The 15,598-nt window shown below is 39.7% G+C and overlaps 1 protein-coding gene and 1 long non-coding RNA gene across 2 annotated transcripts; one reads left to right on the top strand and one right to left on the bottom strand.

Moving 5' to 3' along the window:
- The first annotated feature begins 1,311 nt into the window (after window positions 1-1,311).
- Window positions 1,312-13,647, top strand: LOC146450361 (uncharacterized). The gene is made up of 7 exons (XM_085100542.1): window positions 1,312-2,167; window positions 3,999-4,099; window positions 4,824-4,922; window positions 5,968-6,033; window positions 8,136-8,246; window positions 9,923-10,132; window positions 10,863-13,647. The coding sequence occupies exons 1-7, from the start codon at window positions 1,765-1,767 to the stop codon at window positions 11,031-11,033; spliced, it is 1,161 nt and encodes a 386-aa protein (XP_084956668.1). The 5' UTR covers window positions 1,312-1,764; the 3' UTR covers window positions 11,034-13,647.
- LOC146450360 (uncharacterized) lies at window positions 11,415-15,570 on the bottom strand. The gene is made up of 2 exons (XR_014860337.1): window positions 14,958-15,570; window positions 11,415-14,850 (listed from the first exon to the last, which is right to left on the bottom strand). It is a non-coding gene; the product is annotated as an uncharacterized LOC146450360 (long non-coding RNA).
- Between the last annotated feature and the right edge of the window lie 28 nt (window positions 15,571-15,598).

The following is a 15,598-nucleotide window of genomic DNA, read 5'->3' as shown; positions in this document are numbered from 1 at the left end:
GTAGTCCGGAACGGATACGACCCTCCTTCGCGCTTCCATCGCTTCATGCACGCGCTCGATTCTTCTCTTCCCTCCCCTTTTAAGCTCCTGCTACTTTCACGGCCGTAACGTTTTGTTTCTTCTCCGTCTCGTACGCCGTATTTGTGATCGTACATTTAAGTCATTTGCATTGGAAGTGGGACTGAAATTATAGTGGTTTCTTCTCTCTCTCTTTCAGTCAAAAAGAAAAAAAAAAACAGAGAGAAAAGAAAAGGTCGCGTTGGTGACGCAAATTTCGACATCAAACAAACATTAGCGTCTGGTCTGTAATCTGCAAAGGTCGAATAACCTGGCCTTTTGGAAATGAAAACAAGGCATTCTATTCTGCAAAGCAAGCCAAAATATAAACAGCTTTCCCAGGGGAGGGAGTGAGTATTTCATAAAGTGGGTTGGATGACGCTAGGCATGTTAGTTCCCGTCACCCCCGCAGTATGCGAAATTTAGAATGTAGGTGGTAAAATTTCCGGTTGTCAGCTAGCATACGAAATGACAAGCCAAACCACTCTCGTTTGTGGCTTCCTGTAGAATTTGGCCACTTCTTCGTAAGCCGTAAACATTCAAAAGAGTCATTTATAGACCATTGGACTGACTTCTTGATACTTTTTACGTCAATTTGACATAAATAAATCCATATCATCGCCTAAAGTACCTAACATTATGCCTGGTTTCGGTATATTGCATGTCCAAATATTACGGCTCGTTATGCACGTATTTAACATAACCTCCCACGCAGATGTTCTTTAGGCCCAAAGAACGTTCGCGTGGGTGTACAAGTATAAGTGACTACCTTGGCCGCTAATCAGTGACCTGTATCCTCGTTATTGACCTTCTGTATCATTATAATTGGTACTGATGATGAAATCTGTATCCTCGCGGGTTTTCAACTGAATTGAAGTCACGCGCACGAATTAAGGTTGTGTGGATAGCCTGTCTATCAATCTATCCTTAGGCCCGAAAGTAACAAACCTGAGTTCTCGGTTTTAGATGCCAGGCAAAGATTCACTGGTTGAGCTTGCGACTCTGATTGGAGTGTTCTTTACAACGAGGTGCCTAAAAATTCATATTCTCCTACTGATGAAAACTGAATTTAACTTGGTTAAAAGATGCTCTGGCACCCCACAGGGTTCTGAAAGCCGATTTAATGACACACCCCCGTCCCATCCCCTTGTTACGCCCTCCCTCGCGGCCATGTGCCAAAGCAGCCTGACAGGCGAAAGAAATGTTTGCCACTCAATGCTCACAAATATAATACTTCTGAAATGAGGAATTCAAAGCTTTGTGAAATTTGATGAATTCCGCGTCAAGATGAAAAGAAATGGACGCGGAAAATGTAGCATCATAGTCGGTTTTGTAGGCGTTGTCACGACCTCGTTGCACAGATCGATTTTCTATCTACAAATTATGAAAACAATGTGACTAAGTTAGTTCTCAGAATTCCGATGATATAGCAAACAGTGAAGCGAGTGAGTTAATTCATAACACAAGGTTTCATAAAGGCGTGACATCTTGTGGTCAAATGGTCAGCCAGCTATTACGCACGTAACTTCAATCTATACGACTTAGTGACTGAAATATGCTTGCGTGTTGAACGTCTCAACGTCAATTGATATCCAACTATTTCGTTTCCGGCAATGACATTGTCGTCATTTTTCAGAACGCTAATCGGCGTGATACAGCGCGAAGTCGACACTGAAAATACCTTTATGTTATACTGATAACACTAAGATGCATCGACCTAAAAGAGCGGAGAGTAATCACTATCAAGCACCACAGGACAGAGATGGAGATGGAACATACGAGGAAATACATTGCTACAGCAACCCGTCCAACGAGCTGGGGATAAGCAGTTTAGATCTTGCTGCGTTTACAGTTAACAGCAGTGTGTACAAAAAGCCAGAGGAACGTAAAGACGAAGATGATAAAGAAAGGTCCATTGAACCTTTTGAATACATGGACGCAATTGGAAAGGAATCTCTGACGACATCCCGTAAAATTAAATGGCTTGTTGTTTTAAATACTATACTGTCGGTTTTAACTCTGCTCTGTCTTGGGCTGACGAGCTTTGTATGCTACAAAGTGATTATCAAGACAGAGGAATGCCAAAGATGCTCTGATTCCCATCCCACAGGTATGTCGCTCCATTTTGTACCTCGGCATATTGATGTCACAATACTTTAATCTTAAGAAAAATCTTTAAGTTGTTATGTTGTCGTCAAGTTTTCGTTTAAAGGAGAGCTGACACACTAGGACTGCTGGATTTATACATATATTTTCCGTTATGAGTATCCAATTTCTTTGGTTTCGTCCTTTTTACAACCGTAAGGATCAGTCTTGTTGTCTATAATTTATCTCTAGTATTTTATTGATCCAGGTCTATACAATAACCGGCACTCGCAACGTCTTGTCGCCGTGGTCTTGCCAAACGTAGAGATCTGGATTTATCAATTCATCTGGCTCATTATATATGACCAATTTTGTTGTGAAAACTAAAGAAAACACGCTTCCAAGGACTCAGGATAATCAGTGGGAATTAACATTTACTGCCTTAGAGTAATTTACGTCTTCCCCGCCTTGAATACGGCCCCTGTTTCGCCTCCTCCCAACCCACTGAAAAAATTCAGGCATTTTCCTATCTAAAAGATCTTTGCCTTAAATCTGACCACCCAGTCAATATAATCCAATTTTGTAACCCTAAGGTGGTCGTATCAATGACTTTCAACTGTGCTGTGAAGTAAAATGACGGATTGGTAGGAGCGTGGGCCTCCAATTTTGAACTATTCTGCGAGGGATAACTGTTTGTTTTAGGTGTAATCCCGAAAATTTTGACCTTGATTTTCTTATTTTTAATACGGCTGGCCGATTGAACGGAAGACGGACGTCTTACTTGACGAAAATAATCCGGCTCAGACGGATACGGGGTGAAATGTCACCCAAGAATATGGTTATTTTGCAAGGATGTCATCAGATAAACACAAATATCATTTACCACAATTCCATGCGGAACATAAATCATTTTGAAAGATTTAGAAAGAAAGTCTTACAAAGAAAGAGAGATTTGGATAGAAAGTCTAATATTTGTGTTATGCACCATTTTTTCACGAGTTATTGGACTGTAAGCAGTCCACGCTTTTTCAGTGACCAGACTACAGCAGCCGCTGAGTGAAACTTGACCAGAGAGCAACAAGCCAGCTCGCCCCTTTGTTTACACCATTATTCGTTTCTTTCCCAGGCTCCTGAATTATTTTGTGGTAACACTACGGAAATCCGTGTCTGGGTGGACTCGAACAGCTAGCATATTACGAAAAGGGCTTCATTTTTCTTATTTGACATTCTTTCCTCGGCCCCAATCCGGCAAACGGATTCATCCCGTTGAAGCTTCAAGTTTGACTGTTGCCGGTCAAATTGCACTAATTTACAGGAATAACTATCCGACCTGGTGTGATATTTGTGAACTAAGTCGAGTAAACTCTCATAAACTCTTTGAATTCGTAGCCTGGAGTTTCCAAACGCCTGCCGTTTGTACAATCTGAGATAAACTAGCAGACATTTCCTCATCTATCATTTCCTCATCTATCTAGCCTTTTTTGCCGAAAAGACGTAGTAACCTCTAAGGGTCAGGTAGACGTAATGTTTGATATGTCCAGAAATGCACGCTAATAAGGTGCATGAAATGTATGATAGACAACACAAAGTGTCCCCTACCCTAAATTCTTACTAAAACCTTCTAAAACACAAATAATTCTGTCAAACATAAAGTCATATGTAAACGACAAAAAGGGCTGTGTTATATAAAGTACCCCAAATCAGGGTTAGGTGCATTCTGGACATAAGTGTAATGTTTGCCGGAACTTTCGAGATGCAACCCCATCAGCTATACCGTACTTGAAAACAGCGTCGGTAAGGTTTTGTGATGTGGTGCCAAAAGTGACCTGATTTTATGTTTAATTTGTCTCATTTAGGACACCCAACAGTAATGGCTAGTGTGGATTGGACAAATCTTTCTAGAAGTGTACAAGACCTTCAGAGGAATATTTCAACCATAGAACTTCTAATAAACTTGGTATGTAGGTACTGTATATACGGCCGGTTATCCAAAATATACTGTTCAGGCTGGGCACACAACATGGCTTCGATTAGTTTTATAATTCGGGTCAATAAGTAATCTATTTATAGTTTCGTTATTTCCGCTCGGCTCAGGAGGTCAGAGAAAAATCCGCGGAAAGGGAAACTCCTTGTTTACACCCGCTTCCGTACTACAATATAAACAAAGTTAGCAACAGTAGTGATTGTAAGCAATAAAGATTGATTATTAAAACTCTATTTGGAGTTAGAGGAGATGCTATTTATTGTATTTTTAGTCTTTCCGGTTACATATTACGTGGACGCTTTTGCATGATTTCTTAAAAGTCCAAACTAGGTGAAAATAAAGGGATTTTTTGAAAGGAAAACAATGGTCTCTTATGTAATTGGATTGATTCACCCTAAGAAAACAGTTGAAACGTTAATACTTTGTGGCCGGATGGCTTTCTAGTGGATAAGCTCCTCTCTGGTATGGTATACCAGCACTGAGGTGGAATAGATAGCATAAAGGTTAGGCGAACAAGATCAGTTGCATTGCACGTAATAAACTTCTTTTGCTTTAAATGTCTCGCGGTGAAAATAAACCCAGTGGTCTTGTTATCTGCCTTTGTTTTCTGAACCGACCTGGAAAGGCTAAGTCAGTCTTTGACTGTATTACTATGTAATATGCACCTTTAAAAGTCCTCAACTGGATTAACTTTCAGGAAAGAAACCTATTGCATAAGTCTGTGAGCAAGTTCTCAAGTAACCTGACAGAACTGAGAGAAGAAATAAACAGAACAAGACAAGACGTTGCCATGGAGGTCAGTCCTTCAGACCACTGCTCTCACCATAGCCTCCCACGCAGACATTCTTAGGGGTTCGTCACGCGTTCCTGCCCCACGTGGGGCAGGAACGCGTGACGAACCCCTAAGAACATCTGCGTGGGAGGCTACTCTCACCACTAATATTTCCCGATCAAATAAAAAAAAAGCAAACTTCAACACCAATGGTTATTCGTTGAGTATCGTCTCGACAAGTTGCAGCCAACTGTCTGTGCCTCGAGCACTAAATTTTCTTATTGGGCAATCAGTTTGTGTACAAGTACATTTATAGCAGGCTTCTAGTACGAGCAGGAATTGGCGGATTCGGTTCTTCCAAATCTTTAGCTCAAAGACTAACACTTAAAACAAGTGATACCAAATCGGATACCAACCCACGGCCCGGCCATATCACCAGGGCAGTGGCAGCCATGGCTAGCTGTACGGACCTTGTTAGGCCTCAACAGGATGGCATAGCCGACGGGCACCGAACAACGAGAAGGCCGTGTATCAGGCACCCTTACCTGCCAAGGCGGGTGTAAAACACCCCCTTAACCGAAAACCCTACAGCACACATATGGCAGCCGTTGGCTGGCAACTGCACGGCAGTTCTCCCACGGCATGCGCTGGGGAGGTGGATCAGCCTAACAAGGCCGGAACAGCTGTCTCAGTGGCTGCCACTGCCCGGGTGATATAGCTGTGCGCATGCGTAAGGTTCTGGCCAGGCCGTGGGTTGGTGTCCGAGGGTGTCACTTGCTTTAAGTGTTTGTCTTATGAGCTCAAAGCTTATTTCTCTATAACGAGTTCTGTGGCTTTTGCCTATTCTCTTTGTTGTGAATTTAACCTCTTGATTTGTTTGCACATTTTAAATGCGACATATTTCTTACAGCCTTTCTTTCTGAGCTCCAAGTAATGGGATTAACGATCTGAATAATTGTTTCGACTGGTAATAGGCTTTATTTTGCAATTATTGTAATGACAGGCCTTGCCGTTAGTTCCTGTTATAAAGGGATTTTGTGGTTCTGTGATTCTTTGTTCGTTTCTTTAGATTTCAAGTAACCTGACAGAACTGAGAGAGGAAATACACAGGACAAGACAAAACGTTGCTATAAAGGTCAGTTTTTATACCACTGCTCTCACCACCAATATTCCCCGATTAAATCAAAACAGTAAGGCAAATTCTAGGGTCAGTTATTTAAACAGAGTCTAAACTTTCTTTTAGTTTAGACTGTGTTTACCAAAACCACGTTCCTAGCCATTTTCAATTTTTCCAACAGTCATACCTAAACATTGTCTAATGGCCACGGTAACAAGAAGACTTGCATCCGAAAACTAGAAAACTATTTGTCTACTTAAAATAAACCACTTATAAACAGATTTGGAGGCCCACTGATTGTCTTAAGCCGCGGCCTAAGTTAGACTCTGTTTAAAAAAGATGCATGTTTTTCTGGAGTTCGAGTGAATAGTCTGAAGAACACTCGACCGAGATATAGTCTCCGTAAGTTTTTATTTTGTGAGAAAAGCGCAGTGTTAAAAGTCTCAAGCAGATCAAGATTGCCGTCCAAGTCAACATGGATTTCGCGCAAAATGGAAGGAGAAAATACGACGGAGAAAAGTGTGAAGGTGTTCCGTGCTTATTGGCGTATTCTTCTTTGGTGGTCCGAAGTAATTTGCCTCTTATATATAATTGTTGCGCCAAGGGTGCGAGATAGTTAGACACCGGTTAGACACCAGTTAGACACCGGAAATAACTATTGGTATGGTGCATGCCCCACGAGTCGAGGGCTCGGGTTCAAGTCTACTTTGAAGACGGCGACGGAATAATACTTTTTTGTTTTCTTTTCCGCCTTTGAAAGCCAACCACTCCAGACGCTCCAAACAACATTATCACAATTTAAACTTACCTCAAAAGTACAAACTTTACGAAATGTTTCAAAAGTTTAGAAACCATGATTGCTCCAAACTATCCAAGGAGCTCAATCTCGCTGAGGTGAGGGGATTGAACGGCTTAAAATCTAAGCATAAAAGAATGCGCCATAAATGCGGATTAAATCAGGCTACTTATTAAGCCTTCATGGCTTTCTTGCTAAATACGATTTATATTTCAATTCCTGGCCAAACCAAACGCAACGCGAACATTTTAGCGTATAGTTTGACTGGGGGTAAATGCGTTACCGTAACCACGTGCACTGCAGTACTCACGAGTTGGCTCACAGGAGCCTTTGGGCATGTGTGTACATTTATAGCAGGTTTACAGCAAGAATTGGAGGATTTGATATTGACTGAATAACAGTTTAACCATCGCTTGTTTCGAGTTATGCTCTCAAAGGTCATTTCCCAATAGGCCATTTCCGAGTTGTTTTGAACCTCATTATGAAAGCGAGGCTAAGTGCAAAGTTTTTAATATGAAAATTAGTTTTCATTCACATGCAAACAAAACTAATTTTCATATGAAAAAGTTTTGCACTTAGCCTCCCGTTCATAATGAGGTTCACTGCAACTCGGAAATGGCTTATTCTCTATTAGAAGTCCTGTGGCCATTCTTTTTTTTTTTTTTTTATGAATTTGACCTCTTGTTTTGTATGTTTTGCGACTAATATGGTTCTTATGCCGCTTGTTGGTTTGGTTTGGCTCATTTAAATGCGTGATATTTCTTAAAGCCTTTCATTGCTGAGATCATTGTAATGGGATTAACAATCTGAGTCATTGTTTCGACCGTGTAGCAAGGAAACTTGTTTTGCCCTTCAGTTAGCGATCGCTTTGTTATTGAAAAATAAAAATAAAAATATATGACTTTTTTTAAGTGTCTAAGTATTTAGCACTGTAGCGCTAATTGGGGACACTATAAAGCAATGGAATAAATATACAAACTGAACATAACATTTGTTAAAAATCGCAACTGGTGGGAGGCAGACCAGTTCAGTTGGCTATTCACAAATTTAACTATTTCTCTTTGTTTCTGGTAAGTTTCCACGTTAAAGTTTCATCTAGCCATACATAAGTAGAAAATTGTATCAGAATTGATGGGTAGGCCAGATTCTCCTAGATTTTGGGGGATAAGTTTCTTTACATGGGAGATTTTTGTACAAGACTGATGCTTGTTGAAAACAATATTCATGATATAACTCGCATATCCCCGAACATAGCTTTGCCAATTAAGGATTAATTTTCGTACATGCAATTAATGTAAGTGGGTTATGCTTACTTTTTTAACAGGAGCAAGCTATAGCGGCCCTGAATTCGACTTCTTTGAAGCCCGAAGATTTGCTGGAGTTATGGCGGAGAGTAAATTCAAGTCAAACGGATATTTATGACGTCAGAGAAAAGGTACTTCCTATTTTTTTAAACCCTAATGCCGTGGAGATGGGGGGAGGAAGGAACATAGTGGTTTGTTTGTGTACGGAAAGATAAAGGATAAGTTTAAGTATATTTATTTTTTTTTTTGCCAATAAAATGTATCCAGATTCCCATGTTCGTAAAAGTATTAGACTGCGAGCAGTCTCGCCCTCTCCCCAATCATTCCTCGTTCACCTTTTTAGTTTGCACAATTTTACCGTCGTTTTGTGCGCGTGATCTCAGGAAAAAAGTAGGACTGCTCGCAGTCTATAAAAGTATATACTAGGGTATGGTGTAACACTACCCACGCGGGGGTCTAAAGCCGCCGTTGCACGTTGAAACTTTTAGCTGAAACTTGTGTGCAACGGCGAACGAGACCAGTTTCACGAAGTGGTGTTACACGGTGAAACTCTTGTTTTTTCATCACCGCGACCGTTGCGAGCCGTTACAGATGTAGAAAGCGGTTCTACTTTTCGTGAAACTTGTCTCGCAACGGAAGTTCGAAAAAGTTTCACGAAACCCACAATGTTACAAGGTGCAACGTCTGCTGAAACTTGTTTCGCCGTTGCACACAAGTTTCAGCTAAAAGTTTCAACGTGTAACGGCGGCTTTAGGGTTTCAACAATTGGCAATATCATTACTATCCCTCGGATGGGCCGATATGTGGTTACCGCCATGCATTTACTAGTTTCCCAACTGGTTTGCTAGTACCCGGCAGGAAAACACCTTAGTAAGAGAAACGGAAAGTGTTATTGTAGTATGAGTATGTAAAACGAAGCAACAAAATTTGTGCTGTACGTATTAAAGTTCGGACGCTACTGTATCATAAAGTATGTGAACACAGCTACTGTGTATCAGTGAAGCGGTGAAGCAGCAATATAGACCAACAAAACCGACTATTTTCGAAAATAAAAGATGGCTCAAACTTACCGGAAGTTGCTGAGGGAGGTTTCAAAATTTTTCGATTACTGAACACATGTCGAGCTGAAATCAGCAGCCGTACAAATTGACTGGAGGGTTTCTAGCTTGGCACCACCCTGACGAACGCTGGTAAACTATCATTGAATATAACCGAGGATACCGCCGAATAGGCAATGGTTTTGCGGCCAGTTCAGTCGTTCTACTCGTTATGAGATATTGTAAGCCAGGGGAGGGTTCGAGTATAATACCATCTGGAACTGTTTGTATTCATTTGAGGCGTAAATTCACCTCTCCATGAAAGAAGGCATTATGTTTTAAGGTATTTGAGTTGATTCACCTAAGGACAACGGCGCTTATTGAAACCCTTTGAATAAATATTTTTATTCGTCAAACTATACTGGAAAGGAATTAAAGAAGTGAATTTCCATTTAGTGTAAGACTTGAAGTCCGTTGCAGGCACTACGTTTCCAGAGCTGTTAAGAAGTGCACAAATGTACAGAAATTTCACCAAATTTCTATATTTTTCCCTCCAAAAATCGAATTTTAAATTGCAAAGCTGGTGCGACGTTATTCTGTAAGCACTTGTGATGAGTACACCATTTTCTGTCAGGAAAAACTAGCCAAAAGTCCTTTAATTCAGTTGTGTTGTTAAAACGCATTCGATTGAATTAAAATTTTAAATAACTTAACGATAATAATCGTAACATACGTATCTATGGTTACACTTAATTTATACCTGTTTTCAGTTGGTAAACATAAGCAAGATTGTACCCCCGAGGGGACCTCCGGGCTACAACGGTACCCATGGCCCACCCGGTAGTCCTGGACCATCCGGACAGCGCGGACTGCCCGGGCCTGGGAACAATATAACACTATGCAAATACAAAAGAAATGCGTCGGCCGGAACAGGATCAAGTAGTTATGCAAGACAGGAAATTAAAGTGACAGAACGACAGGTACGTCACAACGATATGACTATCAAAGAATTGTAGACTTAGAGCAGTCTCTTACCGCTTGTCAATCACTCGCAAAATGGACTGGCCAAAAGAGAAATAAGAGATACCTCGAAAAACTAACCTTAAAAATAAATTAATCTAAACTGAAACACTTCTCTCAACTGTATTAGACAACTTTTACTCAAAGAAAGCTTCCCAAACTAAGTAGAAAAACGAAATTGTTTTGTCGGTTATGATAACACACCCGTAAACCAGTACATATTAAGCCGCCTTTTTTTCCCTTGTTAGTATGTAGTGCGGCTTGATATCAACCTGGAAACAAGTCTGGCACGACCATAACAGTTCAGCTTATACTGAGTCTTATTCGCAGCCGCGTTATAATTCACGTGGGACCGTATTAGGCGCTCGAAAATGTAATATTAATGAAACATATACACGAATGAAAAATTAAACAGTTAATTAATTCATGATTCAATGACACACCGATTCAATGATTCAGTGATTCAATGGCACACCGTAGACTGTATGTGGTACGATAAGAAGAAAGATGGGCACCGCTCTTGGAATATGATACACTTAAAGTGATGTTTTGCACATCGTGATTTTTTCATAACAAGCGGTCAAGGAAAAAGCAAAACGTATCAATGCTGGTCTGCCAAACCGTTGATACCGTAGAAGAAAGATCAGATATAAGTCTGTTTGAAAAACTGACTTTCGTTTTTACTTTCAGGGCACGAAGATTGTCGGTGTTCACTGTGATACGAATGACGCTCAAGTCTGTCGCTTATATGTTGACTCAAAAGGATCAACCTACACCTGTAAATGCAAGGACACTCTGAGTACAGGGGCGCACAACATGTATTGCTACATCCACTACTGGGAATGCCAGATTAGCACGTGACTACTTCGAGAAATACATTTTTACTTCAAAGTCTACTAACTATTTAAGTTGAGACTTTTAATTTAAAAATATCTAATGGGAGGTGACGTGGTGTAGTGGTTAGAGCCGCGGACTAGTTTTCTGGAGGCCCCAGGTTCCAGTCCCCTCCCTGACCACTAGCTGGATTTGTTTCGGGGTAGTCCCCCTGTTCAAATCCTCGGCCATGCTTTGTAAATATCCAACTGGTAAGCCTCCCTGCTAGTTGGGATTTTTTAAAGACGGAGTTTTGTTCTGTTTGAAATAATTGTTTGGTTAAACATCCCCACAAGTTTGTTGTTTTAATCTAACCGTGTATAAATAAGTTTACTTTACTTTTTAACATTCACTGAATTCAGGAGCCAGCTGAATTCGGTAACTTTGGTTGTCGCTTGAGATAGTAACCTCTTAAACGACGAAGTGAAGTGCAGTAAAATAGACGTTTTACGGCTCTTTGCTGAGTGTACAACATATAGAATCAAGCGGCCTGTCAATTATGATCATTCGAACTAAAGTTGTTCTGAAAAGGATACAGGTTGTTGGTCTGCTCATGACGTGCCAGTCAGCAGATCAAATCTGATGGTTTATCATACGACTGTGACCACTCCGTTGTTTAAGGCATTTAATAAAAAATTGAATGGGTCTCTAATAGTTTATGCTATTAAATGACTCGCTTGCGTGACAAGAGAAAAAGAATAATTAAGAATTATAGACTTTCTCATCATGTAAATGAAAACTATTTGAAATATATAATGCTTCAGTTATTGGTCCCTCTTCTCCCGAGAGGCTTCAGTGATATTCTAATGCTTTCATGTAAAAATTGTAAAAAAGGAACTTCAGTGTCTATGGCGCATCTATAGTTAGTTATATAGGGACAAATGTTGCAACGCTTACGATAACAAACAAATTTAACATGACCTGACAAGGGGTTGATGGTTGGGAGGGGGAATCGAGCTCCATTGGACAACATTTGGCCTGGTGACGAGGGAGAGAGAGAGACTCATTTTGTGAATGAAACACTCATTAGTCTATATATATTGCATGGCACCAAAGGACCTAAAAACGTTCCTTATCATATTTGGGGTTTGGCCTTTTTTATAGTCTCGAGGAACACCATTTGCTGTCGGTTTTGTTATGAAATTAATACAGAGTAGTGTCTTATATTAATTTTCCTCACGTGTATAAGGATCTACTTGGGGGTGGGGAGGACCTTAAAGTAATTTTGAAAACACGAGCAGCAGTGTTTTATCGGGATTTAAAACAACTCGGCTGCGCCTTGTGGTTTTAGACCCGATAAAACACGTGTTGCGAGTTTGTTTTTTAAACGGCTTTAAAAACATTCCTGAAAAACGCGTGTCATGAGAGTTCATAACAATGATGCTTTAGTGAACGTTGGAAATAAGCATACGAGAAAAACATTAAACACCGCATACTTATAAGGAGGAGGTTTTATCGGGTTTTTTGAAAACCATTAATAATTCATCAAGCCAAAACAAAGCAGATCACCAACGTGAGGAGGTTATGAAATGTAATCTTAATTATCATAAAATGTTGTGAACTTTTGATTCGAATTTCTCCAAGAATTATCAATGGTTTGAAAAGCTATATCAAACACTCGAAAGAGTGTTTCCTCCTAGTTCCAAACATCTCGAAGTTGGTTAAAAATCTCGGTTGCGCCTCGTTTTTCCAACCTACCTCTCGGTGTTTGGAAATCGGAGGAAACACTCTTCCTCACGTTTGATATATTACTTTTAAAAAACTACTGCACGTGATGTTTTTGTCGACCATTTTGATAGGCCAATGGGATTATGAATTATTGAACGAGATTTTTCCCTCCACAATTATGTTTGTTACTGAACATCTACCAGATTCTCTGTACCTCAAATAATCAGGAATTCTGTAACTAACAGCATCTCAGAAAAAGTTCTGAAAGAGAACCTTGAACTCAGTAGGAAATGCCTGGCTTAAATTATTATCACTCTGACTTTACACATTTATCTTTTGATGTTGGAATCGACTGTATATAAATAATTCCTTTCGTAGATTGTCCTAACTATTGAAAAGTATTGTAAATACGTGCTACGTTATGTTTCTAGTTTGGTGTAGTGCTCCCTGTAAGGCCTGTAAATTTGTATTCAGATCTGTACTTAAATAGGAGAACAATTTAACGAAAACCGCTTTTTTAGTTTTGTTCACTAGTTTCTTCAGTGGTGTTTTCTTGACCTTTCTTTAGTCATCCGGATAACTGTAACAGACTGACAGTCGCTGAATAACAGAACAGTAAAAATGAAAAGAAAAAAAGTAAAGGAATTATGCACCAATAGTTTTTGTATCAAATTGATGTTAAAAAGAAAAGTTTAGGCTTTACTGAACAGCACTCGTAGGTCTTCTTTTTTGACCATGTCTGTTATTTGATGATAAGATCATGCTTCATGTATAATACAACTCATTCACCGTCATATTGCTGTAAAGGGAAACGTCCAAACCTGTATGGATAACGCATTAAAATTTTCAATTTACTTAATATAGCGAGGAAGCTATTGTTGTCAAATATATAACTTACTACCTTTGTTTAATAAATCCTTTTTATAGCTGCTGACATTTGGTGCCGAAGTATTGACCCAGTTGCCAGGCAACTGAATCAGTTGCGAGTGATAATGAAACAAATGTACCCTCCATAAGTTGTATATTTGGGTGTCAGAAGGTTTAGCCTGTAAACAGGCTACAAGTGGGTTACACGGTGAAAAGTAAAATCAGCGTGCCGGTCGAGCGGAGCTTAGTATGGGAGCTTGATTTTTGTCCTCACCCTATACTCAAATTGGGAGCCTGTTCACAGGCTACAGGTTTATCTAGCGCGCCGTGAGGACTCGGCCGGAGCCCTCTGGGTCCAAAACAGCAGTAAGAGACTTCGAATAGAACTGCTAACCGCGTAAGAAAAGCCTCTGGCACCCAGGGTTTCGATAGCCTGCGAGCAAGCTCTTTATATGAGGTCAGCCGCAAGAGGATATAGCGCGAAGCTGACCTCATAGACATGAATAGAAGATAATATAGAGAGATTGCTGGCAGACGTTATTTGGCTCGTCACGTCACGCACTCCTCGTGGCGTGACGAGCCAAACAACGTCTGCGTGGAAGGCTAGGTTAGCGATTGCTGCTTTTTGTTCTTCTAATTGCACAGCAGCCTTGCAACGGTAGAGTGGGTCAGAGGATTTTATGAACACCTCTTCTTCTCAAAGACGCACAAATCCTAACCAGAGATTCACTCAAATTAAATAGTTTCCCAAAAATCTTTCTTCACACTTCCATTTCCTTTAAATGCAAACATTTTTATTGTTTTCTATAAATTATATACGTCACACTACATATAAGTCTTCAAAAATTACGAATAAAATATAAATTTTTAACCATTTGATTCCTAAGAGGCTTTACAAGTGGTTTAACACTTTCTTCCACTTTTGATATTGTTCTTTATGTGATTCGAGTCATTGTGAATATGTACTCGGCCATTCTGGTTGGTCTATAAATTTGAACTTTCAGATTGTTTACATTGCTTAACACACCATTTAATGAAAATATTGCGTCGGTTGTTTTTGCTAGATGCTATAATGTTCATTATATAGAGGTAGAACATAACATGCTCTTTTGACTACAGTATACAGTAATATAATATTCTCAAACTCATTAAAAATTCATCAAGAGAAAACAAGGAAAATCACAACCGTGACCGAGGTTTGGATATGTGATCCCAATAACCATAAAATCTTGCCAAGTTTAGCCTTGAATTTCTCCAAGAACAGTTATTGCTCATTTGAGAAGCCATATCAAACACTCGAAAGTTTGTTTCATCAGATATCCAAACACCTCGAAGTCGTTTAAAAAAACTCCGCTGCGCCTCGTTTTTTCAACCTACTTCTCAGTGTTTGGATATCTGATGAAACACGCTTCCTCGTGTTTGATATATTACTTGAAAAGTAATTAAATATTTCAGGCACTTATTCCTTAACTGTCCTTGTACCTTTATACTGACATTAGGTCAGTCTTAACCATGGTTGTTTGTTCAGCAGAGAGCCACACAAATACAAGAAATGTTTAAATGTATTAACTGTAGAAAATGATCTTATCCTTAAACCCTTTTCTAGCAAAATTCTTCTTAAGACTTCCAAGGCTCAAATTTCATTTTACTCTCAGTTGTATTCTATGTGCTATAGGAAAAATGAGGGAACTTGGAATTGGTGAAGAAAAACTTATCGATTTTCTCGAGGAAAGATTTTAGAAAATGAGCAATAAACAGAAAGACCTCAGTGGAAAATCAATGCTGACTCCTACCCTATTAAAAAGCCTTTTTGACAAAGCTGTCCTATGTTGTTTCTGATTGAAACCTCTCAGTTAGAAGCACAGTGCCTCAAAAATACAATGGAATATAACAGAGGTGTTAAATCATCAGCACCTTAGCAAAAGTGACTGCAAATGTACCTCTACAAATAATTATACACTTTCGTATTTTGGACGAGTCTCTAACTCCTAACCTATCATATGCATGTTAAATGATGA

The sequence above is a fragment of the Pavona decussata genome, unplaced genomic scaffold (assembly GCF_977016875.1).
Source record: "Pavona decussata unplaced genomic scaffold, jaPavDecu1.1 SCAFFOLD_468, whole genome shotgun sequence".
In the NCBI taxonomy this organism is placed as follows: domain Eukaryota; kingdom Metazoa; phylum Cnidaria; class Anthozoa; order Scleractinia; family Agariciidae; genus Pavona; species Pavona decussata.
The sequence above is the reverse complement of the archived record's forward strand: the minus strand, read 5'-3'. Positions and strand labels throughout refer to the sequence as shown.